At 43.9% G+C, this 25,391-nt stretch overlaps 1 protein-coding gene and 1 non-coding gene across 2 annotated transcripts in view; both read right to left on the bottom strand.

Moving 5' to 3' along the window:
- PROM1 (prominin 1) overlaps positions 1–25,391 on the bottom strand; it is a 96,369-nt gene that overhangs the window by 11,446 nt on the left and 59,532 nt on the right. The window contains exons 10-21 of the mRNA XM_065877255.1: positions 24,247–24,310; positions 21,280–21,439; positions 18,774–18,926; positions 12,799–12,922; positions 11,117–11,220; positions 8,775–8,859; positions 7,089–7,235; positions 6,366–6,437; positions 5,259–5,351; positions 3,279–3,332; positions 2,588–2,668; positions 2,416–2,484 (exon numbers count right to left, since the gene is read on the bottom strand). Coding sequence (XP_065733327.1) covers positions 2,416–2,484; positions 2,588–2,668; positions 3,279–3,332; positions 5,259–5,351; positions 6,366–6,437; positions 7,089–7,235; positions 8,775–8,859; positions 11,117–11,220; positions 12,799–12,922; positions 18,774–18,926; positions 21,280–21,439; positions 24,247–24,310 — 1,206 coding nt within the window. The remainder of the gene's footprint in view (positions 1–2,415; positions 2,485–2,587; positions 2,669–3,278; positions 3,333–5,258; positions 5,352–6,365; positions 6,438–7,088; positions 7,236–8,774; positions 8,860–11,116; positions 11,221–12,798; positions 12,923–18,773; positions 18,927–21,279; positions 21,440–24,246; positions 24,311–25,391) is intronic.
- LOC136124020 (U6 spliceosomal RNA) lies at positions 21,013–21,119 on the bottom strand. Its single transcript, XR_010655966.1, has one exon. It is a non-coding gene; the product is annotated as a U6 spliceosomal RNA (small nuclear RNA).

Raw genomic sequence — 25,391 nt, 5'->3', positions numbered from 1 at the left:
TGCAGAGACTTAAAGAGTATATGTGGTCAGCACAGTGCCTCAGTCTGAGTTTCTTACCTGCCCCCTTTGTAGTCTGACAAAGGATGTGGGAAGAAAGTGGAAAGTTAGGTAATGAATAAGTCTACATTTTAGAACAGGGGTTGGCAGACTTTTTCTATAAAGGGCCAGAGAGTAAATATTTTAGACTTTGCAGGCTCGGCTGAGATGTATCTGTCGCAACTGCTCCACTCTGCCATGGTGGGGTGAAAACAGCCACAGACAATATATGAACAAATGGGTGTGACTGTGTGCCAATAAAACTTTATTTACAAAAATGGCAGGACCTGCTGACCTCCGTTTTAGAAGACAGAAAGCAAAGTACTCATTACTGAGGTAAGACTAAACAAGTTTAATGAATCATAGACAGATGCTCCAATCCCATTAGCTTAAGAAAACTATATTCATTCATTCAAAAAACTCTGGAGTAAGTACAAGAAGCTAGATGCTAGTTCCTGGGGTGGGGAGTGTGTCTTATTTCTTTTCCTTTATTGGTTGGCTCACCTCCCCCTTTTCTTCCACCTCTACCTTACAAGGCAGCCCATATTAATAACATTATGTTTCTCCAAGCTCAAACAACCGTATACACTCTCTTTATAGGCTTTTTCACTGTTAGTTTTATAAAAAGTGGGGTTATAAAAGGGTACACATGGGTCAATGCAACAGGATAGAAAACCCAGAAATAAACCCATGCACTAATGGTCAATTTATCTATGGCAAAGGAGACAAGAATATACAATGGAAAAAAGACAGTCTCTTCAATTAGTGGTGCTGGGAAAACTGGACAGCTACATGTAAAAGAATGAAATTAGAACATTCTCTAAGACCATATACAAAAATAAACTCAAAAGGGACTAAAGACCTAAATGTAAGACTGGATACTATAAAACTCCTAGAGGAAACCATAGGCAGAACACTCTTTGACAAAAATTGCAGCAAGAGTTTTTGGATCCCTCTCCTTACAGTAATGGAAACAAAAGCAATAATAAACCAATGAGACCTAATTAAACTTAAAAGTTTTTGCACAGCAAAGGAAACCTTAAATAAAACAAAAAGACAACCTACGGAATGGGAGAAAATATTTGCGAATGATGTGACCAACAAGAGCTTAATTTCCAAAATATACAAACAGCTTATACAGCTCAATAACAACAAAAAAACAAACAACCCAAACCAAAAAGACAGAAGACCTAAATAGACATTTCTCCAAAGAAGACATACAGATGGCCAACAGGTATATGAAAAGATTCTCAACATCGCTCATTATTAGAGAAATGCAAATCAAAACTGCAATGTGGTATTACTTCACACCAGTCAGAATGATCGTCATCAAAAAGTCTACATATAGGGCTTCCCTGGTGGCGCAGTGGTTGAGAGTCCGCCTGCTGACGCAGGGGACGCGGGTTTGTGCCCCGGTCCAGGAAGATCCCACATGCCGCAGAGAGGCTGGGCCCGTGAGCCATGGCCACTGAGCCTGCGCTCCGCAACGGGAGAGGCCACAACAGTGAGAGGCCCGCGTACCGCAAAAAAAAAAAAAAAGTCTACGTATAATAAATGCTGGGGAGGGTGTGGAGAAAAGGTACTGTAATTCTCCATCGGTTGCGTGCGCCACTGGAAACTTCACTCTGCTCCTCCACTTCTCTCTACTGATTTATTCATGGAGACTTAACTTTATGGACTGAATTTTGTCCCCCAAAGGTTCCCATGTCAAAGTCCTAACCTCCCGTACCTCAGAATGTGACTGTATATGGAGATAGGGTCTTCAAAGAGGGAATTCAGGTAAAATTAGGTCACTAAGATGACTCTAATCCAATAGGACTGGTGTCTTTATAAAAGAAATCTGGACACAGACACAGAAGGAAGACGACGTGGGGACACAAGGGGAAAACGGCCACCGACAAGTCAAGGAAAGAGACCTCAGAAGAAACCAACCTGCCGACACTTTGATCTTGGACTTCCAGCCTCCAGAACTGTGAGAAAATAAGCTCCTGTTGTTTAAGCCCCCTAGTCGACCAATACACCAATGACATAGCAGGTTCAGTGCTGCCCAGGGCGTGTACAAACCATGGCTGCAAATGGACTCTAACGTAAGGAGCTCACGGTTTGCCAGGGGAGGCACAGTCGAGGAGACCAGAATCCCTCCAGCAATGAGCAAAGGGAGCCGGGGGAGAATGCAAGGGGCATGCTGTCCGCGGTGGGCAGGCCCGGGAAGCTGCCCGGCAGCTTGTGCCTCCACTTGTGGCTCCTACGTTCAAGGTCCTTTTACTTACCTTCTGTCTAATTTCTGTGAATTTAATTTGATTTCCTCCTGATTTTATCCTAGAAAATGACTCTCCCAAGACACAGCCCCCTTATGTTGATCAACGATAAACCACTTACAGAGATTTTGACCCACTGCAGATAATGTTCGAAGTAGCTGATTATCGTATTCCCATACTTCTTACTTTCCTGGAAAGACATCAAAGAGTAATAAAGCCATTAAAATGACTCTACCATCCTCTGTGATCATGCAGTTATGGTCACACACCCACTTATTGGCATAACCACTTACTTCAGCAATAATTGTGGAGATTCGGTTTGTGATGAAGTCCTGAGCAGAATCCAAACAGAGAATGATATTGGCCACTTTCACCTGGAAAACACAGCAACGCTCGACACGGTATCAAGTGATAAAAGAATTTCATCAGCCAGTTTGTATATTGATGCGAGTACTGTTAACTCAGCCCCACACCCCCACGACTTGCTAGTTAAGACTCTACTAGCTGTTCATGATTGGTGACACCTTCCCTGGCGTGGCTTCCCAGGAGACGGGTATACGTCCCCACCCCATGATGAGGAGCTTGGCTCTGGGACTTGCTTTGGCCAATGGCACACAGATGGTGGGTGGCGCTGTACTGGTTTTCTAGTGAGAGTGAAAGTTTGTGTGTGGAAGGCACTGCGATTTGGAGGCTGTTTGTCAAGCAGAATTACCTCTGTAAAAGTGACCGATGTACCACCTACACTTGCATCCTACACTTCCAAAACCAGCTTCCTCCTGTGTACATAACATGCCAGGATGCGGTCTTCGTTTACAGAAGTCCTCGCAGAAAGGAGAGGGTGGGAAAACCCAATTTGGTGTTTAAAATGGGTGGATAACTGAGACTTGATTTTACTTAAAGTACCTGTAAAACCCAACATCTCTGAAAGTCTGTGTGTGCTTTTGTAACAAGACCCCAAGACAGAGAAAGAAAACGAATCCTTACCCCCAATCCACTGCTTTTCTGTTGAAGCTCCTTCAATTTTTGGTGCACAGCACTCTGGTGAATAAACACAGATCATATTTCCTGACCTGTAACGTGAAGCTGCGAGATCACGTGCTTTGTATCCCCCCAACCCGTAAGTCAGCCGTCAAATCTGACTTTACTCTGTAATAGTATCATTAGTAACAGTAATACTCTGTAATAGTTTCATTCGAGAACACGAGGAACAATAAAGAAAACCTCACATATTTGGGTAGAAGGAAAGCTGAAGAAGAAAATTGGGATACACATTCTAGAGCTTCAACGGGCAGCACACCATGTGTAAGGTAGCCACAAAACTCTTTTGAATCGGGTTTGCTCAAAGTGGCAGGCATTGTTTACAGTAAAACCTGTTCAACAAGAGTGGCTTAATTTGCATGGTTTAGATGAGGAATTGGCAAACTTTATCGGTTAAGGACCAGATAGTAAATACTGTAGACTCTGTGGACCATACCCTGTCCTAATCTCTCAACTTTGCCCTTGTAGCCAAAAGCAGCCACAGATCATCTGTCAACTAGGTGGACCTGGCTGTGTTCCAGTCAAACTTTATTTGTAAAAACAGGCAGCAGAGGAATTCCCTGGTGGTCCAGTGGTTAGGACCCTGAGCTTCCACTACTGGGGACCCAGGTTCGATCCCTGATCAGGGAACTAAGATCCCGCATGCCGCACGGCGTGGCCAAAATAAATAAACAAATAAGTAAGTAAATAAATAAATACAGGCAGCAGGCCGGAGGGGGCCCACGGGCTGCAGTTTTCAGGGCCACAGTTTGCTAACCTCTGGTTTAGATTGTAGGTCACATCCACAGAACAACTTGCCTAATTGTAGGTTGCCCCAACTCTGAAAAGGCCGAGGAGTCCTGTGTCTACTTGAAGGAAAGCATGTAAGGAACATGTCAACACCAGCTTAAAATGTTAACATATTTGTGCTAGGCATAAAGTACAGCAGAGAGAGAACTGTGGTGAGTGTAGCACACCACGTAAGAAAATTGTAGAGGAGGACTTTGTGAATACTCCACTGAATTAGAAAGGCAGGAGGAAAAATGAAGAGAGAGATGGTAAACACTAGTTCTAGAAGATTCTGAAGGTGGAGTCAAATGGACGAATAAGCTTCTTCAAACCTCAGCAGGCTGACTCTGTAACCTGGTTCCCACGCAGTCTTCCCCTTGACGGCTGCAAACATGACCCTCCCATATGCAAGCATAGTAATAATGGCTCCTTTTTGCAGAGTCCCTCTGGGAGGTCAGATCCTTCATGTCCAAGAGCCAGCTAACAGTGAGGCAAGGACCCTTCCCACCATTTTTAGGTGAGAAAACCGAAAGCCACAAGACTTCGGAGAGGCAGAAGCAAGATTTGAAATCAGGTCGGCCTGACTCCAGAGCCCATGTTCTTTCTCTGTTACAAACTGCCTTTCTGGCATTTAGGAAAGAAGCCGGAAGGCAGACAGGAAAGAAAAGACAGGAAGAGTGAGAAAGCTGGACGGAAGAGAGGGGCAAAGGACATCGGAACAGGGAGTAGAGCTAAATGAACGTGGAAAGAAGGACATCGCCTGGCCTCACATATTTCATGGCAGGGTGTAAAGACAGAGAGTTTGATAAAAATAAACTAAGTAAGAGTGAGTCCAGCACTTCAGCTGCTGCATGGCTTAGGGGAGCCTGTTTAAGGCCATGGAAACGAGAGAAAAACAGAGGAGGCAACCAGAGATTTAAAATAACTGTTCACACTCAAATGGAAAAAGGCAACAAAGAGGCAGAAAATCTGTGGTGAAAATTGAAAACGTGTCCTCTTCAAAGCCCAGCTACTATCATTTATTTTAAAAATAGCTCAATTTCTTAGCCTGGCGTCAACCAAATTTGACCTACGCACGACATATCAATATATCATTAGGCTAGGTGAAACAGAGTTTGCCCAGGTCACAGCGAAATATCAAAGGTTGTTGATTGTTACCATTAATTTTTGCAAAGGAATGATTTCGTCACGATGAATATTTCTTAAGATTCCTGCATTATTTTTCAGGGTCTGTTTCAAATTTCCTGGGGGCTACAAAGAGAATAAAGTAAATAAATATTAGTACCTGTTTCCAGACTCTGGAGCACTCTCTCTAATCAGGACAGAAGTATGCAGCCCTTATATGATGACGAACTTGGAGGGACAGTGCCAAGACACCCTCCTCCAAACCATGAACTCTCAACAATAACCCACCCACATCGGTTCTTTCTGAGTGCCTGAGGCTGCCTTCTCTCTCTCTCTCTCTCTCTCTCTCTCTCTCACTTCACCGTAATAAAGCCACTGTAAAGCCGCTTTACAGTAGCTATAGCTCCATTTTACAGATGAGAAAACCAAGGCTCAGTCAACTGAGAAATTTTATTTAACCCACACTTAAATCGTTTTTAGTATAGTAACGTCTAACAAGCGTTACTACTGCCTCCATTTAACAGATGAGGAAACTGAGGCACATGGGGTGAAATATTGTGCCTAAGTTCCCACAGTTAGGAAGAGGCTGACTCAGGATTTAAATCCTGGTCTTCCCCCAGAGTCCAGGTCTGCTGCTTTGTGAAAGGGACCAGTTACAGCCATTAGTCACCAACCAGCAGAGAAGCTGGTAATGGGGAAGCTTATGGGGCTTGGATGGTGTCTTTGCCCTCCCTTATCCGCTCATTATTGGCGATGCAAAGCACCAAACGGATCTCCCTCCCATGTCCTCAGTTACCATTCCCTACATTGCAAGAAAACGTGTGCACAGGTGTTTGGCAGTGGAGGGGTGGATGGAGTGAAAGCAGGTCCGGTGCTCAAGCAGTGAGGGCAGCAGCACCACGAGCAGAGGCTGGGAAGAGCCTGCACCCTGAAGCTGCCCTGGGAACCTTCACACGCTCAAGGACTGTGGCGCCATGTGGCAGTGGCTGCTGATGGGAACTTTTAACATGCACAGAGCGGCGTGTTTAAACAAGGGTTACTTGTGGTACGAGGAACCTCTTCCCATAGCTTCTCTAAGAACGGTACTGACATTTCACATCTACAACAATGACAGCCTTGAACCGGACCGTTTGAACTCACCAAATGGTTGGCTTTTACTTCTAGATCATTTGCAAATGATAAAAGATTCACTTTTGTGGGATTTTTCCCAGTCTACAAAAGAGGTGTAAAAAGCTGTGTTATGGATACGGGATTTTTGAACCTTAACAGCATTTTAATAAGCAACAGAGTGAACATGAGTCCACAGCCATAAACTAAGGCTAGACACTCTAAGGCTAGACACATCTGCATTCTTGTTTATACACACAGTATTATTTGTATTCAACCATAAAGAGAAATAAAATACTGATACATGCCGTAATGTACATGAATCTCAAAAAACTTGGGCTACATGAAACAGACCAGTTAAGGTTATCAGACGCAAAAGGTCACATACTGTACGATTCCATTCATATGAAATATCCAACATAGGTAAATTCACAGAAACTGAACACAGAGCGATGGTTGCCAGGGGCTGGGAGTGGGAAATGGGGAGCAATTGCTTAATGGGATCGGGGCTTTCTTTTGGGGTGACGAAGGTTCTTTGGAACTAGATAGAGATGATAGTTATTTAACATTGTGATTATACTAAATTCTAGTGAATTGCTCACTTGGTAAAAGAGTTAATTTCATGTTGAGTGAATCTCATCTCAATAAAAAAACAAAAATAAAAACTAACAAACAAAAAATATTTTATACACACACACACACACACGATGCCCTAACTTTTCCCCAAAAGATCATGTGTGAACATAGGGGTCATACCGCAGCCATGAAGGCCCCATAGTCTATTTTGTCTATTCCTGAAGAATTGAAGTCCATAAGGTTTCTTCTTCCTGCCTCATCCAGCAGAACTATGTTGTCAATTCTTATATTCATATTTTCAAAATTATTATTTATGTTTCCGGTATGCTGCAAAATAAAAAGGAAAGATATAAATAAATCCACTCTTCTCCAAAAACATCACCTACTTAATGCTTTAGAAGAGCAATAAAATTACACAGGCCAAAACGAATACACACGTACCTGACTGGCGTTTCTTCCCGGCTCTCTTCTCTCCCCTCCCATTCCTTCCCCGCCTCCCTGCCCTATGCCAAGCACTATGTGAGGAGGTGGAATGCAAAACAAAATCATATTGCATGTCCACCCTCAAAGATCTCAAAGGGAAGAGGCAGTGTCGTGATAAAGGCACACGAAATGCATTGGGACACCAGGTGCAGAGCCTTTCAAGGCAGGAGGCTGGGGAGGGCAACAGAGAGGAGGTGACTTCTGAGCAAGTCTTGACAAACAGAGATGCTGAAAGGGGCTGGGCAGGCTGCTTTCCAGGGGAAGGAGGCAGCATGCACTGGACTTGGGTAATAGAGAGACTTGAGATCAACGGGAACGTGGTTCATGACTTGGGGCCTCTCCCACCCTACTCATCACGGTGCACCAAGAAAATGGCACGTTGCATAATGAGTAGATGAGTAGAGGGCATCGATTAGGGCTTGCTTGCAAAGTTATATTTTATTTATAAATACATGCAAGCTATATTTAGGGAAGAGAATCCGAAATTTGTATACAGCTTTCAAATAAACCTCTTCACGTCTGAAAATCATCAGGCTGTTGTGGCCTCACGGCAACCCTGGAAGCCTTCTGTGACGCCTCAGTGGGTAAGCCATGGGGTTTGGGGAACAACTTCTCCCCTTGATTTTCCTCGGTAATTGCTTCTGTATCGGAAGCCCAGAAGAAGCAAGGTTCCTTAGATTCTCTCCTGCACAGCTGAGAAGGCCAGAAGGCCTCCAGGTATGAGGGAGTGGGCACAGCCTAGGCTAAGGGTGTCCTAGGCCTGGGCTGCTGAAGCCCCCCTGCCCCTTCCTCCAGCCAGTGTGCTCTACAGGGATCTCTCCTTGGAGTCTGAACACTCAAGGCTTGGGTGCCGGTCTGGGCAAAGGAGGAGGAGAGGTCATTCATTCCCTCTGTCCCTTCCATCCTTGTTGCCACTCTGTCTCTTGTTAAAGGCCTATCTGGGAGCCCTGGGGCCACAGCCATCATTCATAAGGAGTGAGGACTCTGTGGGCCACGGTTCTTGTCCCCACTCAGGGATGTGACAGAAAAGGATGGCTGGTCTGGGAGAGTCAGTATCCCTGGGAAACAAGTGGGGTTTGTGCCTCCAGGAACAGGGACACTCAAAGGATAAACTCTTTCCCTGTGAAGTGTCTGCAGGGATGCCCCTGGAGAGGATCTTCCGTCATCTGCTAGAGAAACTCATGCCTCAAGAAAGTCAACTGGTCGAGGGTGATGCAAATATTTTGGAATTAGGTAGAGAGATGAGAGTTGCATAGCCTTGCAAATGTACTAAAGTCACTTTAAAATGGTTAATTTTTATCTTACGTGACTTTCATAAAAAAAAAAAAGACAACTGAATTTAGTAAAGAAATGTTAATTTTCTGATTGGTTCTAATTACTCACCTCTTTAATGCTGAGATGTTCACTGATATTGTAGGTGTTCTCTAGCTTAAGTGTGCTATAAATGCCTTTATTTTCTTTGCAATCACTGAGGGAATAAACAGAGAAATCAGGATCCAGAAAGGCAGCTGTGGCTACCTCTGTCCACTGCTAAGGATGGAGAGAAAGGCGAACTGTTCGTCTTTGTTTAATCTGTGACCACAGACGTGGCATCTGCGTGTGGACACAGAAGGCCACCTCCAGTGGCTGCACGAACCCCCGGGTGCCCGCCATTCCTCACTTCGTTCCCTGTTTTACTAAATGTCCCATGTTTGCAACAGATACACTAGGACTGGTAAATACTACATCCTTCTATCTGTGTCCTTTGTGTTCTTTCCAGTGCTGTGAGTAATAACAAGTTTACAAATTGGGAAGAAATAAACCCTAATCTAAAAAAACAACAAATGTCAGAAAGAGGTAAGTTACAAAGCACTATCATTAAAAGATTTCATAAAAGATTAAAACTCTATCAAGCCCCTGACAGACCATCTCCCTCCATATTTCCAGGGTTGAGCTTCACCTACTAAACCTAAGGTTGGACTAAGGGTAGGATGGAGATAGGGAGGGGGCAACAAACATCCAAACGGTAGGTCCACTTCGGCTATAAACCTAACTTGGCCTCACTTCTCCGTGCTTCTTTAAAATGTGACAAACGCTTCCTCGGCTGAGCTAAGCAGGGTGGCCTCATCTGATGCATATCCTTGCCACCCAGATGGCCACTTCCTGGGGCGCCTCTTCCTTGTGCAGTAGCCAAGGCCCTCCAGTCCCGAGGGATGCCTGGGAGAAGCAACTTTCCCACATCCCCAAGAGGTGGGATACTCCTCTCCAGGGAGCCCCAAGTAGGTTGGCATTGGAACAGAGTCTGATACACTAACCAACAGAGGTAAGACCAGAGAGTTCCACGGGAGCCAGAATCACAAAGAGCAGGCAGACCAGGCAAAGGAGCTCGGCCTCCTCCAAGCCTAGGGATGGAGTAACTGTGCACAGAAACTCCGATGAATTGAAAATGTCTACCGAGAACATGCTGTTGAGAAGGCTCCTGTGACCCTCTGGGCAAAGTAGAAGACCACAGTTGATGACCATTGCCTGCCATGGAGGCAAGGTGTGAGTGATTGACACCTGTGCCGCTTGTTTGCTGTCTCATTCGCTAGAGGTGATGGGGAGCTGGTGATACTCAGATTACTATTGTCATCATCCCTATTGAAGCGACAGGAAGTGGAACTGCCCAAGATCACAAAGGCCCCGGCGGTAGAGCCAGGACTGGAGCCCAGGCAGCCTGACTGTACAGCCTGGATCTCCAGCTGCATTGCAATTAGCATGTCTGAGATTTGGACCTGACGAAAGAAATGTTCACATATTGAGGTCTCGGGAAGTCATTCTGGCTTCTACGTGATTTAACTCAAATTTTATGCTAACTAAAACAAGCTGTTTGTGGCCTGTCAAACACACACTGTACATCGGCTTTAATTATGAAAGAAAAGGGTGCATTGACCAGAAGTGAAGAATGTCCATGTTAAAAATAAAGATTAAATATCTCCCTCCCTGGGACATCTATGTTGGTACTCCTTTGATGATAAGACTCCCTTCCCAGGTGCCAAGGCCACAGTGATTCACTGTGTATATCCTGATCTGTTTTTTTTTTTTTTTTGAAATCTTTAATGAATGTATCCCTGACTTGTTTAATGTTCTTTGTTCTGACAAGATATAAAACTATTCTGAAAGCCATGGTTCTCTGGAACAATTCCTCAGAGCTATATGTGAGGCTGTCTCTGGGGCTATAGTCATCAGTTTGGCTCAAATAAAACTCTTTTCTATTCCTATTACAGACTGTTTATTGATTTTCTTCTTCTTTCTTTTGCCACACCATGGCTTTCGGGATATTAGTTCCCCGACCAGGGATTAAACCTGGGCCCTGGCAGTGAAAGCGCTGAGTTGTAACCACTGAACCTCCAGGGAATTCCCATGTTTACTGACTGTTTCCATCAACAGACCCATCCAATGAATTCTTGTTATATGGCATTTACTTGGGGCAGGGTGATTCTTAAACAAGAATGCATTTTAGGGTCACTGTTACCAGTGAATTCTAGTAATTAAGACAGGGCGGCTTGGGACAGCACCATCCTAAGGCCTAGAAGGCTTTCAGGGAAAGGATTATCTTTTTGGTCTTACTGCTAAGACCAGAGAACAGCTTACTTCTAAAACTGGAAAGTTGACCGTTAAAATTAAAGACACGTTGAAAGCAAAATTCTCATTGTAAAAACACAACATTCTAAGTAGCAAAAAATGCATGATGCAATTATTTATACCTGTAAACTTGTTCAAAAGTGAGATGAATATCTGATTTGTTAAATACCATGCCAGAGAGATAGTATTTCCAATCGGCATTTAGTAAATATGGCGTGTCCAAAACCTAGAACAAATTTAAAAACTTTTTTATAAAGACAGTTTTACACTAACATACATGCATATAATAAAATGAATATTCTGTTCAATATACGGCATCTGGGGGATTTTTATACCATGATTTTCCTCATTGACTTTCAACTTAAAACTAGAAAATAATAGTGTGATTGGAATAAAGATATCGACCACTGGATAGCATTAGTAGGAATTATTGAGACTACTTTTGGGGGGGAACATTTCATTTTAGTAAAATAAACACATTAGAAATGGGAGAAAAATAGATAATTTGATTCAGGATATCTAATAGAAAGCCATGAAGCAGTAGACCCAGATCTTCACTACTTCCCTCTAGACAAAAGGAATTAAATCTGGCACAATCTTTGACTTCACATTATGTATATTTAAGGTGGGCTAATTGGTACATGACTGTATATACACTTACGGAGTGTAAACGGTTTCAAAATATCCTCTATTTTTTAAGAGTTCCTTTTTAACAATTTAACACAGTACAAAAGATGATGAAGTCTGGTTTGATATGTTATTATTATTTTTTATCAAGAGGCCAAATGGAGATAATTTGACAAACTGATGCTCCCGATTTAATTTTCCTCAACCAACTGAGTAATTAAAACACCACCACCACAACTGGTTTATTTCAGCAAGCATTCACCGGATTTTATAACAGATTTGAGGTGAAAAAATATATACAATAAAATAGGAGAACAAATATATTTTTAAAATCAGAATCTAGAGAAAAACACTGGAAAGCCAAAGTTAGAAGACAGACATGTAGATCAAAACTTCCTCATTAACTAATGAAGCTAAACTTGCACCTGGTGCCCTAGAGCGTGAAGTAGTTGGTCTTAGATGGAGAAAGTGAAGCTTGAATTCAGTTCCCAACTACCTCGTCAGATTTCCACCAGGGACAGCCCTCAGCTATGAGGTGTGTCATTTATCAGTCTCTTTCACTTCAAATTTACGACCCTCAAACCATCTGTGTGGGCAGCTGTCATCTGGGAAGTTAGGTGAAATGTCAGAAACCTCTTGAGGTATAGAAGGAACCCGGGAACTTATCCTCTGATGTTCTGCATTTGGGAACTACTGCTGAGGAGAATTGTATTCTCCCCAAATATTACAATCAACATTGACGAGCAAGCCTTAATTCCTGGTACTGATTTCACTTACATTAAAAAAGAAAAAATACAGTCGACCCTTCAACGACATGGGTTTAAACTGCAAGGGTCCACTTATAAGAGGATTTTTTTCAGTAGTAAATACTACAGTACCGCAGGGTCCAAGGTTGGTTGAATCCAAGAAAGGAGATATGGAGGAACCGTGCATACGAAAGGCTGAATATAAATTGTATGCAGATTTTGAGTGCGTGGAGGGTCAGCGCCCCCGACTCCCTGTGGTTCAAGGGTCAACTGTACTGCCACATTTTTTTGCTCTGACAAATAGATGGAATCTCAGCCTACTGAATACAAACCACCTGTTCATCTTTTTGCTCTCGAAGAAACCCACAAGAAAGGGGAAAATAAAAGTTTTGGCTCAAGCTCTTCATAATGGGCACAAAAACCATGTTTACCTGGAATAACATTTTGTTTTGGTAAGGTTCACAGACCAGTTTTTCCACATTTCCACCAACAACAAAAGTCAGAACCACGATGGTCATCAATAGCCAACAAAAGAAGAAACTGAATCCAACCCCACTGGAAAAAAATAGAAATAAAGTGAATAATTCTACAAGGAATTATTCAATATTACCTACTAGTACTTACCCATTCTACCTATTCAGTGTATAAAATGACCTGGAGTCTTCAGCTTTCTGCAGGTTAAACGGGTCGGCCTACCGAGGGGTGCAGACAGGAAGTACCAGGCGCTTGTTTAGGGAACACTTAGGACTGAGTCCCTCGCTTGCTTGCAAGCCCAGCACGGTGGTTCAGACATGGGCTCTGGAGTCATTTGAGTGAAGCAAGGCTTTCCAGTGAGGGAGGAGGTTGTAAGGCAGTGTCAATGAAAAAATGTTGCCTGACATATCAGTAAACAAAGGATGTTGCAGCCATCAATCCATCACATTCTATCTGCTCCATCAGTGAGCACTGAGGGAACTCAGGATAAAAACAGGATGCCCACCATCAAGTCATCAGCTACTGCAGCCCCCTTCCAACAGGGGCACCTTGAGAGACTCAAGATGAAGTGCAGGATGCTGGCACTTCTGAGGTGCAGGGCAAAGGAATGATTTCAGTGAGCCCAGACTCTTGCATCTTCCCATACATAGAAAAGTGCTAAATTCCTTAACTTGGGATGTCTGTTTTTCTTTAATGAACAGTCACCTTCTGATGTTCCTACCACCTGGTCCTTGTTGCAGAAACTCTTCTGTATCCGGGCTCCTCCCTTACGTCTATGGAGCAGTCCCTCAGAGAGATCTGAGAGGCTGCATCCTGGGCTTAAGTCCTCAGTTTTGTCTGCCGAATAAAACATAATTCTCAGCTTTCAGGTTGTGCATGTTTTTCAGTTGACAGTAGGAAATGTACTCTTGGGAGTCTGGAAGGGGCTGACGTAGCTCTGCATCCAGAGAGATGGCAGAGAACGAGCAGTGAACGGCAGCTTGAGAGGCAGGTAGGGGCGAGCTGGGGGGGGCATGGGGGATGCAGGGAGGGAAAGCTATTGAAGACCTTTAAGCACCAGAGGAACACACCCCCATTTCTCTCTGAAGAAAAGCCCTCTTGGCAGAGCGTGAAGGATGGAGGGACAGGTGCCCATGTGGAGGAGGATGCCACAAAGGAGGCTGCTTCTAGCCCCAGATGGTGGCCTGATGCAGCTGGCGGTAGTGGAGGGGAGCCAGCGGGTGAAAGAGGTGTGACCTGGGAGGCAGATGCAGCAGGACGTCCTGAAGACGTGCACTGGAGGTGAAGGAAAGGGAGGGCAAGGGGCACCAGGGCTTGTCAGCAGCAGGAACAGGGAGGGCAGAGATCGGCTTCTGGTCATGTTGCCTGGGAGACATCTCGGAGGACATGCTGTGGAGGAGTCAGCCAGGTGTTTGGAGCGCAGATGCCTGGGTTACAGACCTACTTTAGTGAGTCAGTGGCTTAGGAATGATGACTGATCCCTGGGGCTGGGGTTGGAGGGAGAAGCAGCCTAGGACTGGGCCTGGGGACCTCACCATTTGGAGAACAGGTGGTGGAGAGAGAGGCAGCAAACGAGACCAAGATGAAGGGTCAGGGAGGTGGGAAGGAGACCATGAGGATGTGAGGTCACTGATGGGGTATGAAGGAGTGTTTGCAGAAGGAGTGGCAGCTGTTCCAGTCACTGCTGTGAGGACACGGTCAAGAAGGACTCGAAGAAGTCCACTGTACTGGAGACACAGAAGTCACTGCTGACCTGAAAGTGGCCGGCAACGAAGCCACAGTGGTGTAGGCTGGGCAGGAGGTGGGAAAGCAGGAGACGGGCAGCAGGCACAGATCTTTATTTTGAGACATCTGCGCAGAGAGTGGAGTTAGATGGAAGAAGGGGTATTGGTAGGGGTTTTCTGTTTTGGTTTTTAAGGAGGGGAGAGAACAGAACATGTTTAAGTGTTTGGAAGAAAGTCTAGGAGAGGAGATGAGAATGAAGATGCAGGAGAAAGAAGGGAGGCTTTGTTCCATCCTCGGGATGGTGGGTGGGGATGGGCTGAGAGCACAGCGGGGATGCTGGGGAGCGGGGGAGCCTAGATGGGAGAGACCCTTTTGCCTCTGTCTTCCCATGCCTGTGAGCACAGGTGCCTTCAGAGGTTTGGAGGTGGCAAGTTTATGATGGCTTCTATTTTCTCCGTGAAGAGAAAGGTAAGCCCATCAGCGAAGAGAAAAGGAAATTAAGGAGGATGGATGCATCAGAGTGGAAAGACAATCGCAGAATAAAGGAAGGGAGGGAGGGAGTTAAGAAGGAACTTGAAGGGCTGTGGAGGGTCCACGTGAGGTGGGGAATCACAATTCTGTAGGGATCCTAATGTGCTCTGCTGTGTGACTTTTCTCTAGCAGTGCCCAGTGGCCCCGCTGGAGACACAGAGGGAGCAAACTCTTAAATCAGTCTAGATGGAATAGCCGAACCCTGTACCATCGCTGGCGCACACCAGGAAGGACCCTAGGAAGTGTGCAGGCTGATGCTCTCAATCACAACGCTCCCAAAGGGCATGGCTCCCCCCAGTGCAAATGCTCAAGCCATAATTAGAAACATCTGCACGGCTCCTCCGAAATAAACAGCAAGGAATGTTTGCTGGTGGGGCCCTAAGTCCCTTTGGACCTTCTCAGACCAACAGGGTTACTGCGTTAGGGAAAGAGTGAAGAAGGGGAAGGTGTGTGAAGGCTCTGCCAGGCACCAGGCTTCTAACTGTGGGCATCAGAGGGTGTGTGTATGTGTGTGTGTGTGTGTGTGTGTGTGTGTGTTAGTTACAAACCTCTGAGAGAACACTTCACTTCAAAACAACCCCACTGCTCTAAAGAGCATGCTGTTAACATTTCCAGCCTTTGTTTTCTAAATATGCATGTATTGGGCTTCCCTGGTGGCGCAGTGGTTGAGAGTCCACCTGCCGATGCAGGGGACACGGGTTCGTGCCCCGGTCTGGGAAGATCCCACGTGCCGCGGAGCAGCTGGGCCCGTGAGCCATGGCCGCTGAGCCTGCGCGTCCGGAGCCTGTGCTCCGCAATGGGAGAGGCCACAACAGTGAGAGGCCCGCGTACCGCCAAAAAAAACGGAAAAAAACCCAAAAAACACGTGCATAATTTTGTGGGCCCTTGTCGAACATCTTAGAAACTTTCGTCAGCCACCCAGGACAGCCAACCTCTCTATCCTTTCAGCGGCCACATAATCTACTCCAGCCTCCGAAGTGGCTGCCTTGTGTGCTACTTCGAATGCCTCACTGTCACAACTAACACCACAAAAACACGTCTCTGCTCAAAATGCTTTTCCCATAGTTTGGTCTACTGCCTCAAAATAAATTCCCTAAAATGGGAATGACCTGCTATAGCCTGACAAACTGCTCTCTGAAATATCTATAACCACTGAAACTGCCACCAGCCGTATGTAATATGCCCACGGCAACACGTGATCTTAGTTTCTCTTCAGAGGTCTCGATAATCTGGGCATTGTTTTCAAGAGCTAAAATTGGAAGTTTTATAACGGTCTTTGGTACAAGAGATTGTTTTCTGGTTGCCTTAATTAGGTCTCCTTATCTCTGGGGAAACCATCCATATTCCCCCCGTAGATGTACGTTCACCACTGCATCCCATTCAGCCCCTAAAATGCTCCCTGGACCCTCAGAAGACACAGGATAGGAGCCAGGACTCTCTGCTTCCCTCCTTCCAGGTCTTTCACTGGGATCCTCTTGGGAGGCAAGGATTCTTGCTTGGTTGTTGAAGAGACCATGCTCTTGATTGGATAACGTCACCGTTTTTAAAGAGCAGGTGGTGTTTTGGTTGAAGCTGAACTAAATATACTCTTTCTCATTTCTACAAGCAAGTAAACAATTATGAAGGAGAAACGGCATTCCTCTAGTTAGTCTGATTAGTCTATCCAGTTGTTTACCAGATGTCTCGAGAGAGATGGAGAATTCTGCTAAGCGTAGCAAGCCATGATGAGTGGTAGGCTTCGACAGTACAGAAATCCCAGTCTGCAGACCTCCCAAAATGCATCTGACAGCAGCTTATAGTTACCAGCCTTTTCCCCACTGCTGAGATAAATCCTACGGCTCCTAAGCCATAGATTTCCATGTGACTTTAACCCTTTAGAGAGATTCCTTAATCTGCAGAAGTGAGTATTACAGCCAAACTGAAGTTGCTCTTAGCTTCCACTAATTTACTCATGACTCTCCTATTTTTTATTCTTTGAAGCTAGATATCACATTTTTTGGTTTCATCCCTAAAAGTGGAATAGAATTTTATGAAACTTGTACCTTTTCAGAGCAAGTTACGCCCTCCTTTCAAATAATTAAATAGATGTAATACATAAATGTATGTAATAAATAGATGTAATCTATAAATTCACCATCAAAACACTGACAAACAGCCAAGTGTCAGGATTATTAAATTCTGAACATTAAATTAATTTTCTGTCTGTAGCTGTGTACATTTAAACAAAAAGGCTGGGCACATACACTCTTCCTTGCTGGCTTAATTTCTTAAGTTTAAGTATGTAAGCAAATAGGCTTTTCCATGTGTGGAGCTCTGTCCAATTTTGTCCAATTCTGGCAGACTCCCATGTCATTAGCTTTAAGGTTATTTTTAAAACTCACTTAAAAACACACACACACAAATGAACCTATCTACGAAACAGAAAGACTCACAGACATAGAGAACAGGCTTGTGGTTGCCAAGGGGGAGTTGGGGAGGGAGAGGGAGGGACTGGGAGGTTTGGGGTTAGTAGATGCAAATTACTACATTGAGAATGGATAAACAACAAGGTCCTACTGTATACACAGGGAACTCTATTCAATATCCTGTGATAAAGCATAATGGAAAAGAATATGAAAAAAGAATGTATATATGTGTATAACTGAGTCACTTTGCTGTACAGCAGAAATGAACACAAATTGTAAATTAACTATACTTCAATAGAAAAACGAAACTCATGTGCCTGCATTAATGTTAGTAAAGTGTACTGTAGCGGAGCCTGAAGGTTTAAGGAAAAGGCCTTAGGATCGCAGCTCATAAGCAGCATGACTATCACAGTGACCCAAAGTTTAAAAAAGCAACGTAATGCATGTCCCTAGTGACATAAGCAAAGAAATGGCTGTGGTTTCGATTCTCTATTGCCCAAAGGACTTCTTCCAAATCTTTACACTCCCCTCGAGCCCCATCACACCCCTCGCTGCTGGTTCTCCATGAAGCTTATCAGAAAAGAGAATGTCGAGTTGGAACTCACACAGATTCCCCTCTAGGGAGCATTTGAAGCTTTTACCCCTGGTTACTGGTTTACATTACTGGCTCCAACTCCAGTTCCACCCAGCTCATGCCCCCTCTGCTTCGTTATACCCTATAAAGGTTGTTGTTTTTTTTCCCAAAAATATGAACTTGGATGTGAATGTAATTGAAACGGGGATAACTGCTCCAGTCCACTGCAGGCTCACCACTTGCTGGTACTTCACACCTGATCGCATCACTAATGTAGGCTACTTGTTTAACTCCAAGGGTGCCAGGTAGGCAACCTCTGTTCTAAATCAAGTTTCAGAGTGAACAGTGTCTGTCTGTCAGGTCAATATTCAGCAAGTATGGTGAATGAATGGATGGATGGATAGATAGGTAGATACAGATATGGGGAAAAACAACGAGAATTGAGAAAGCAAACTGGAAATAATTTCCCTGATAGCTGCTTTAAAGAGCTATCAGCTTTTAAGCTTGTCAAAGTGCAACCGGTCTAGAGTTTCCTTTACTTTTCATGCTTAATGGAATTTCCCAGACCGATGAAAGTAGTCACACCAGCCCTACGTCACTGGAACCCAGACTGCTTACCAGAGGTCACCAGGTCCCTGTCACACCAGAGTTACCTCCCTGCATCCCCCACACACGGCAAGGAAGAGCCAACACTCACACCATGAGGAAGATGCCTCCAGTGTTTGAGACGCAGCCTCGTCTGGTTGGGGTGGCATTCTGGTCGTAGCCGTACGTGCCACACAACAAGCCCAGGAAATTAAAAATCACTATGAGGGTCAGTAAACAGCAGACAACCAAGGAACCCAGCCACCTGGTGGAGCAAACACAGTGTTAGCAAACGTAAGAGGTGACATCATCACAACACAAAAGCTGCTAGACCTGGGCTGGAGTGGTTGAAAAACTCTTGGCAATCAAATATCAGATTCCTCTGTTAATTCCTCAGAGGGTGAGAGTGCTGTGAAAAGACCCCTTTTCACCCCTAGTCCTCCAATCCAACCAAGACAGTGTTTATCTTGGTTTCAAAGAGCTCTCAGTGGTCATGGGATTGTCGTTTCTTTCCTTTGCCTTACCTCCACAGGGCCCAGAAGCAGGGTTGACTCAACCTCTCCAAGGCTACCGATAACCATGTCCCTTAAGGTTTGTAAGTTCTTTCAAGGTTCCTGAGGCTGTAAGTGCTTATTATAACGATGATGAGATGTAGACAGATCACGATTAGACAACAGATAAGGAAACTGGGGTCTCCTTTCTCTGGTCTTTTATCTAAAATGTTTTGTGGTTGCAGGAATATTTGGGGGCGGTGGGGAGTGAATTGTGTTCCTTACTGAGCCAGGCACTCTCTATGTGATGAGTGCATTGAATATTTTAGAATTCTAGGAGCATCCTAAATCGAACGCCTGCAGAATGCAAGTCTCGACTTTGTAATGGTCCTGTGAGACGTTTCAGGAGAACGGATCCTCAATTAGGTCTTACTGGCATTCCCGGAATGTACATCAAACTTTTCCAGCAACCCAGGAGCATTCAAGGGTAGAAATGCTTCCCAACCTTTAAAACACTATAAAACAAACTGTCACTACAGTTTTTCATTCAACTAAGAACAAACTCGTGTAAAATAGTTAGCTAGTGGGACGCAGCAGCATAGCACAGGGAGATCAGCTAAGTGCTTTGTAACGACCTAGAGGGGTGAGATAGGGAGGGCGGGATCGAGGCTCAAGAAGGAAGGGATATGGGGATATACGTATGCATAAGGTTGATTCACTTTGTTGTATAACAGAAATTAACACAGTATTGTGAAGCAATTATACTCCAATAAAAAAAAACCTCGATAATTATAATAACCACCTGCACCCATTCTGTGACTTTTTGTTCCAGATACTGAGGACACAAAATTAAATAAGCCATGGAACCTGGCCTCAGAAATCCTTTACAGTTAATGCAAGCCTCATCTGCTTCATTAAATTTCTTTTTAAAATAAACTTATAGTCTCAGGGCAGGGGAAGGTGGAAGGAAGAGGGAGCTGGTATGTAGACAGATCATTGTACCATTCTTTTCATCTGTGAAAGTCTGACCTCTGAGATTGTAAGTTCATTGGGAAAGGGTCTGTCCTATCTTTGTTCCGACACCTGCTGGGGTGGCCAAGCCACACAGTAGGAAATGGCATATTGATAATTAAGGGCATAGTCAGGTGGGAGTTGAAAAATCACTTCACCTCCCTGAGCCTCTAAGAAACAGGATTATAAACAGAACACAACCCAGGAGATTTTTCTGAGTATTAAATGAGATGCCATGTGGACAGCACGTGGCAGGCACATTGTGACTCTTCCCTAAAGGCTAGCAATTATTGTTATTATTTTATTATTTATCTTGTGTTCTTGCATAATAAATAACCTGAACAGGAATGGGAGTGTCCAGAATCTCCGTGGGTTTGAGCAGTAGGAATAGTTCCAGTGGGCGGTCGTGGGGCTGAGCCTTTCAGAGCGGAGAGTACGTCTTACATCTCACATGAGCCTGGAAATGCCTTGAATCTCTAAGTCCTGCCTTCTCCAGTGCTCTTGTCTGAGATCTATGTCCACCATCACCTCCCAAGGCCAAACCCTACCACTAGCATGTTTCTAAAGGGCAAAGAGCTGGGAACGACAGCAGCTTCACCCAATTCACTGGTTTCAAGGATGCTCTTTCTGTAAGAATCAACCTCTACATATTTCTTTTATAAACCAACAAAAAGAAAAAGATTATCCCAATGCCCTTTTTAATTCCTTTTAAGTTTTAAAATCCTGTTACATGCCTTAGATAATTATAACCAAGATTTCGGAAGCCACGGATGACATCAAAACTGCAAATAATTGACTATTTGGCTCAAGAACTTTCAGTCCTTAATTAAAAAAAAAAAAAAAATATATATATATATGGAATGCTTCATGAATTTGCATGCCATCGTTTCTCAGCGGCCATGCCAGTCTTCTTGGTATAGTTACAATTTTAGTATACATGCTGCCGAAGTGAACACTTCAATTTTTTTGAACATAAACTAGAGTGAATACATATCACATTATGGCCTCTTTGTACAATTTGCTCTCATAAGATTATCCTGGTTATATTGTCAAATTTTTCTCCCGTTCCATAGCAAGTTTCAATCCTTAGTGTACCAGCTCAAAGGAGGCACTCACCTGTATGAATCATATTCTTCCAAAGTGGGTAAATGGTGGTGGATGTAATTTTCAGTGTCATTAAGGTAACGAATGAAATTTGACAGCTTCTCCTGAATAGGAATATTTTTGCTTATATTTTTGATATCAGAACCAATGGAATCCAACGTCATTTTGACATCTGAAAACAAAGATGCCTCAGTTATGCATTTTCAAACCTAGAGGAGACGAGAAACTTTGTCTCGGAACTCAAGTGAAAAGCTTGAACTGCTTTTAGTTTTTCCCATGTTATTTATGTATGTGTTTAAAATATGAAAAGGTTCTACAACAAGCATGAATGTAGCTAAGCCCATCAAAAAGCAATTACTTAACAAAAGAGCAAGCTATGAGAGCTAACTTAAATGACATGGTGCTGAAATCAAGCCAGAGTTTTCTTCTACTAATTTCACTAAAAAAAGAAAAAAATGGATCGGGTGATTAAAATGTACTGTGTGCCACTACAACGGACCAGGCACTTTTATAAATGTTAACCCATTTCTTATTCCCGTTTCACTAACAGTGATGCTGAGGCTCATAGGGGTTAGATCACTTGCCCATACGTCTCTTTTTCAGAAAGCACTAGAAATGGGATGAAAACTCGGGTTTATCTAACTGTAAAGCTTCTGTTAAATGATTTTCCAAAAATAATTTAATAATATAACAATTCCTCCATCTACGAAATGGTACTCAGGAACACAGTAATTCTCCACGACCAATTTTTTGAACAAGTGACCCCAGGTGACACTTTTGTTAAAATTTTATTTGACTCATACAAATTGAGACTTGTTAAAGCACACCCGTGTCTCTTACATGCAAAAAGCAATAGTATTCCCAGTGGTCAAATAGTTTCTATTAATCTGTCAGAGAGGAGGTAAGTTCCAGTTTTCTGGACAGTGTCTGACCATCATGGCAGGTCCTGGGATCAAAGCCACCAGGGGTGGGAGCTGTCACGTGGTCCAACACTCACACCTGATCTGAAGGTGGCCTTATCCACTGTGATTCTTGACAGGGACATACCAAAAACATACTAATCGGTTCAAGGTCCACTGATCCTGAAAGGCGGATAAATGTCTCTGCAGCAGCAGAAACAAGATTGGCAGGGCTCACAATTCGATCCCAGGGCTCCCTGCGAACTTAGCGGAGGTGGTAGCCTCGTCCAAAAGGAAAGTACATAACAATGGTGGGAATTTTTTTTCAAAGCCTGTGGTTCACACGGAGAGCTCATAGGAGGAGAGCTCACAGTGGCTCGATGTCTCCTCCAAATGGCTCGTGTGCCACAAGACCCCAGGACCCTCCACAAGGTAATTCTGCAGGTCTCTTTTTTAACCTTGGGAATTCTGGGGGTTTGAGAGATGTGGTATGTAGACGTCCCCTCTCCTACGCACAGTTTCCTCAACTCAGAATCGAGCCCCTTCTGGTCCTCAGGCTGTACTGCCCTCCTACACTCCACAGCCTTGGTGGGTCTTTAAGGGGCTGGTGCCTTCTTCAGGCCTCCGTTTGGATGTCGCTTCCTCCAGGAAGCCTTCTGCTACCCTCTCCCCACCTCGGATCCCTTGCACACACCTCACCAGGTTCCCAGAGGGTGATAAAGGGCATCTGTATCCATGCCCAGCTGAAGGGTAGGCAGGGGTCGTGCCTTCTTTATCTACCATCCCCAGAGCCCAGCAGTGCCTGGCACATAGTAGGCACTCAAAATATGTGTGCGGGGTAGGACCTAATGCCCAAAACATGGGAGCTAAGGGTTATTGGTTTTGGAAAGACATAAAAACCAGCGCTTGGTCTTCAGTCTGATGGAGTGGCACTTGCTGAGATTCAGGAAAACTCTGGCTCGTGTTTATGTGATGACAGTGTGTACACCCGGCCTCGCTCACGTGAACTGCAAGCCTCACTTGGCCAGACTTACAGGGGAGGGCTGCACGTATTGGCAGAAGAGGTCCAGAAAGGGGAAACAAGAAAGTAAACACAGAGATTAGTAAGCAGGTGGTTATCAGATGTACAGCGTGGGTTAGCCCTCAGATGCTAGCATAGGAAAGCGTGAACTCTGTTTTGAATATCTTAATATTTTAAATCAGAAGGGAACCCACAAAACTTCCAAAGCACTATGTAGTAGGATAAAATCCCTTTTACCCAAGTCTTAATGGGTTGAAGGAATAATATTAGGGGAAAAAAAAATCAAATACCTCTAACACAACATTTTAAAACTACTTAGTCAACAGATAAAAAGAAGCCCTGAGATGATTTAAAAAAAGAGAGACAGAGAGAAGATAGTCTTACATAGCTTCAGAGATGTCTTCCCTTAGCAAACAACCCAGGTTTCTTCCCATTCCTGCATAAAGAACTGTTTATACTGCATTCTTTCTCTGTACATTCACCCCAGATACCATAACCTGAATTCAACGTGATTCGGTCATTTGAGACCAGTGGAACTCTCTCAACTGACAGACCTCAGTTCTGTCTCTCCAAAATTGTAAGCAAACTTAAGACCCTAAAGTAGCATTACATCAGCCTCCGAGGCATATGAACATTTTCCTAAAGAGACAAAGTAAGTCCCTAGACAGAGTATTCTTTTTAAAAAATCAATTTTAAGTTCGTTTAGAAAATAAATTCACAGTGAAAACAATCAAAATGTGAGCTTCCAAGTCATAAACTATGGCTGTTGTCAGCTCTGAGAGCTCCTGATGAAGGCTGCTATCACAGTGCCCTCGGCCCTGAAGCTTCCAGCCACAGAAGGATGGTAGTCAGCGTTTGATAGGATTATTATTTTTTTAAATCGACATCAGTTGGTGAAGGTAGCACAATTGAAATATTCATTTAGTTTTTAAGGTTTTAGTGAGAGAATGGTTTTTTTAAGAGGGAAAAAGAACAATTCTTAGCGATACATTTCTTTGTACTAACCAGCCAATTCTTAACAAGAAGAGATACACAGTTACTTCCATTTGGGAATCTCACCTGATACGACGTTCACGGTTTCATTCTGCACTATCTCAGGTATAGCATTGAAAGATCTATAGCCCTAAAAAATAATTCAGAATCAATGGATATACAGTGTATGTAGAAGAGCAGTTCACTAGTATTCATGGTAAGCTTAGAATGGAGCAGAGAAGAAACACTAAAATGTAACCTTCATCTTAAGGCCGAAAGGATCATGATACAGTCATTAAAAGTCTAGAAAAAAACTCCCTTTTAGTGATGACTTGCCTTAAACTGTGTCTGTTGAAGATCATATTAAGAGTTTTTAACTTTTAACTCATGTTAAAAGCTTTCATGTATTTATATCAGTGTTTCTCAACTGGGGGCAAGTTTGTCCCCCAGGAGATGTCTGGAGACGTTTTGGTTATCACACTTGTGTGGGTGCTCTTGGCACTGTGTGGGCACGAGCCAGGGTGCTACTAAATATCCAGCAGTGCACAGGCCCCACCACAAGGAATTATCCAGCCCAAATTGTGCTGAGGTTAAGAAACCCTGATCTGTACTATGTACCATGTGCGGCTATAAAGTGAATTTCTAAAAATAGAATCTTACTTTCCAGCCCAATTACACAATAAAATTGGAGATCTAGTCTCATAGAAAATAGTAATGCCCTGAAACACAACCTAGAAAGAATACAAATTGTAGTGAGGCTAAAACGAAAACCCAAACAGCCATGCCAAGCTATATCACTTTGGAGCTAAATCCATGACAGGAAAATGTCATTATTTCCAAGCAACTCAACTAATCAGCACAGCCTTTCCTCTGGAAGGGGCTTAATTTGTGTTTCTCACTGTCTGCTGACATATTTAGACATCTGCTAGGGAACACTGAAGTGATTACAACCTCTTATGAACCAAATGTCTATCTCCCCAAAATGCATATGTTGAAATCCTAATCCCCAGTGCGATGTTATGGGGCCTTTGGAAGGTTGTTAAGTCATGAGCGTGGAGCCCCCATGAACAGGATTAGTGCCCTCTTAAAAGTGACCCCAGAGAGCTCTCTTCACCCTGCGAGGATACAATGAGAAAATGGCTGTCTGCAACCTGGAAAGTGTCCTCATCAAAACCCAACCCTGCTGGCAAACTGATCTTGGACTTCGAGCCTCCAGAAGTGTGAGAGATAAA

The sequence above is a fragment of the Phocoena phocoena genome, chromosome 5 (assembly GCF_963924675.1).
Source record: "Phocoena phocoena chromosome 5, mPhoPho1.1, whole genome shotgun sequence".
Classification (NCBI taxonomy): domain Eukaryota; kingdom Metazoa; phylum Chordata; class Mammalia; order Artiodactyla; family Phocoenidae; genus Phocoena; species Phocoena phocoena.
Note: the sequence above shows the minus strand (reverse complement) of the source record. Positions and strands in the feature narration are given on the sequence as shown.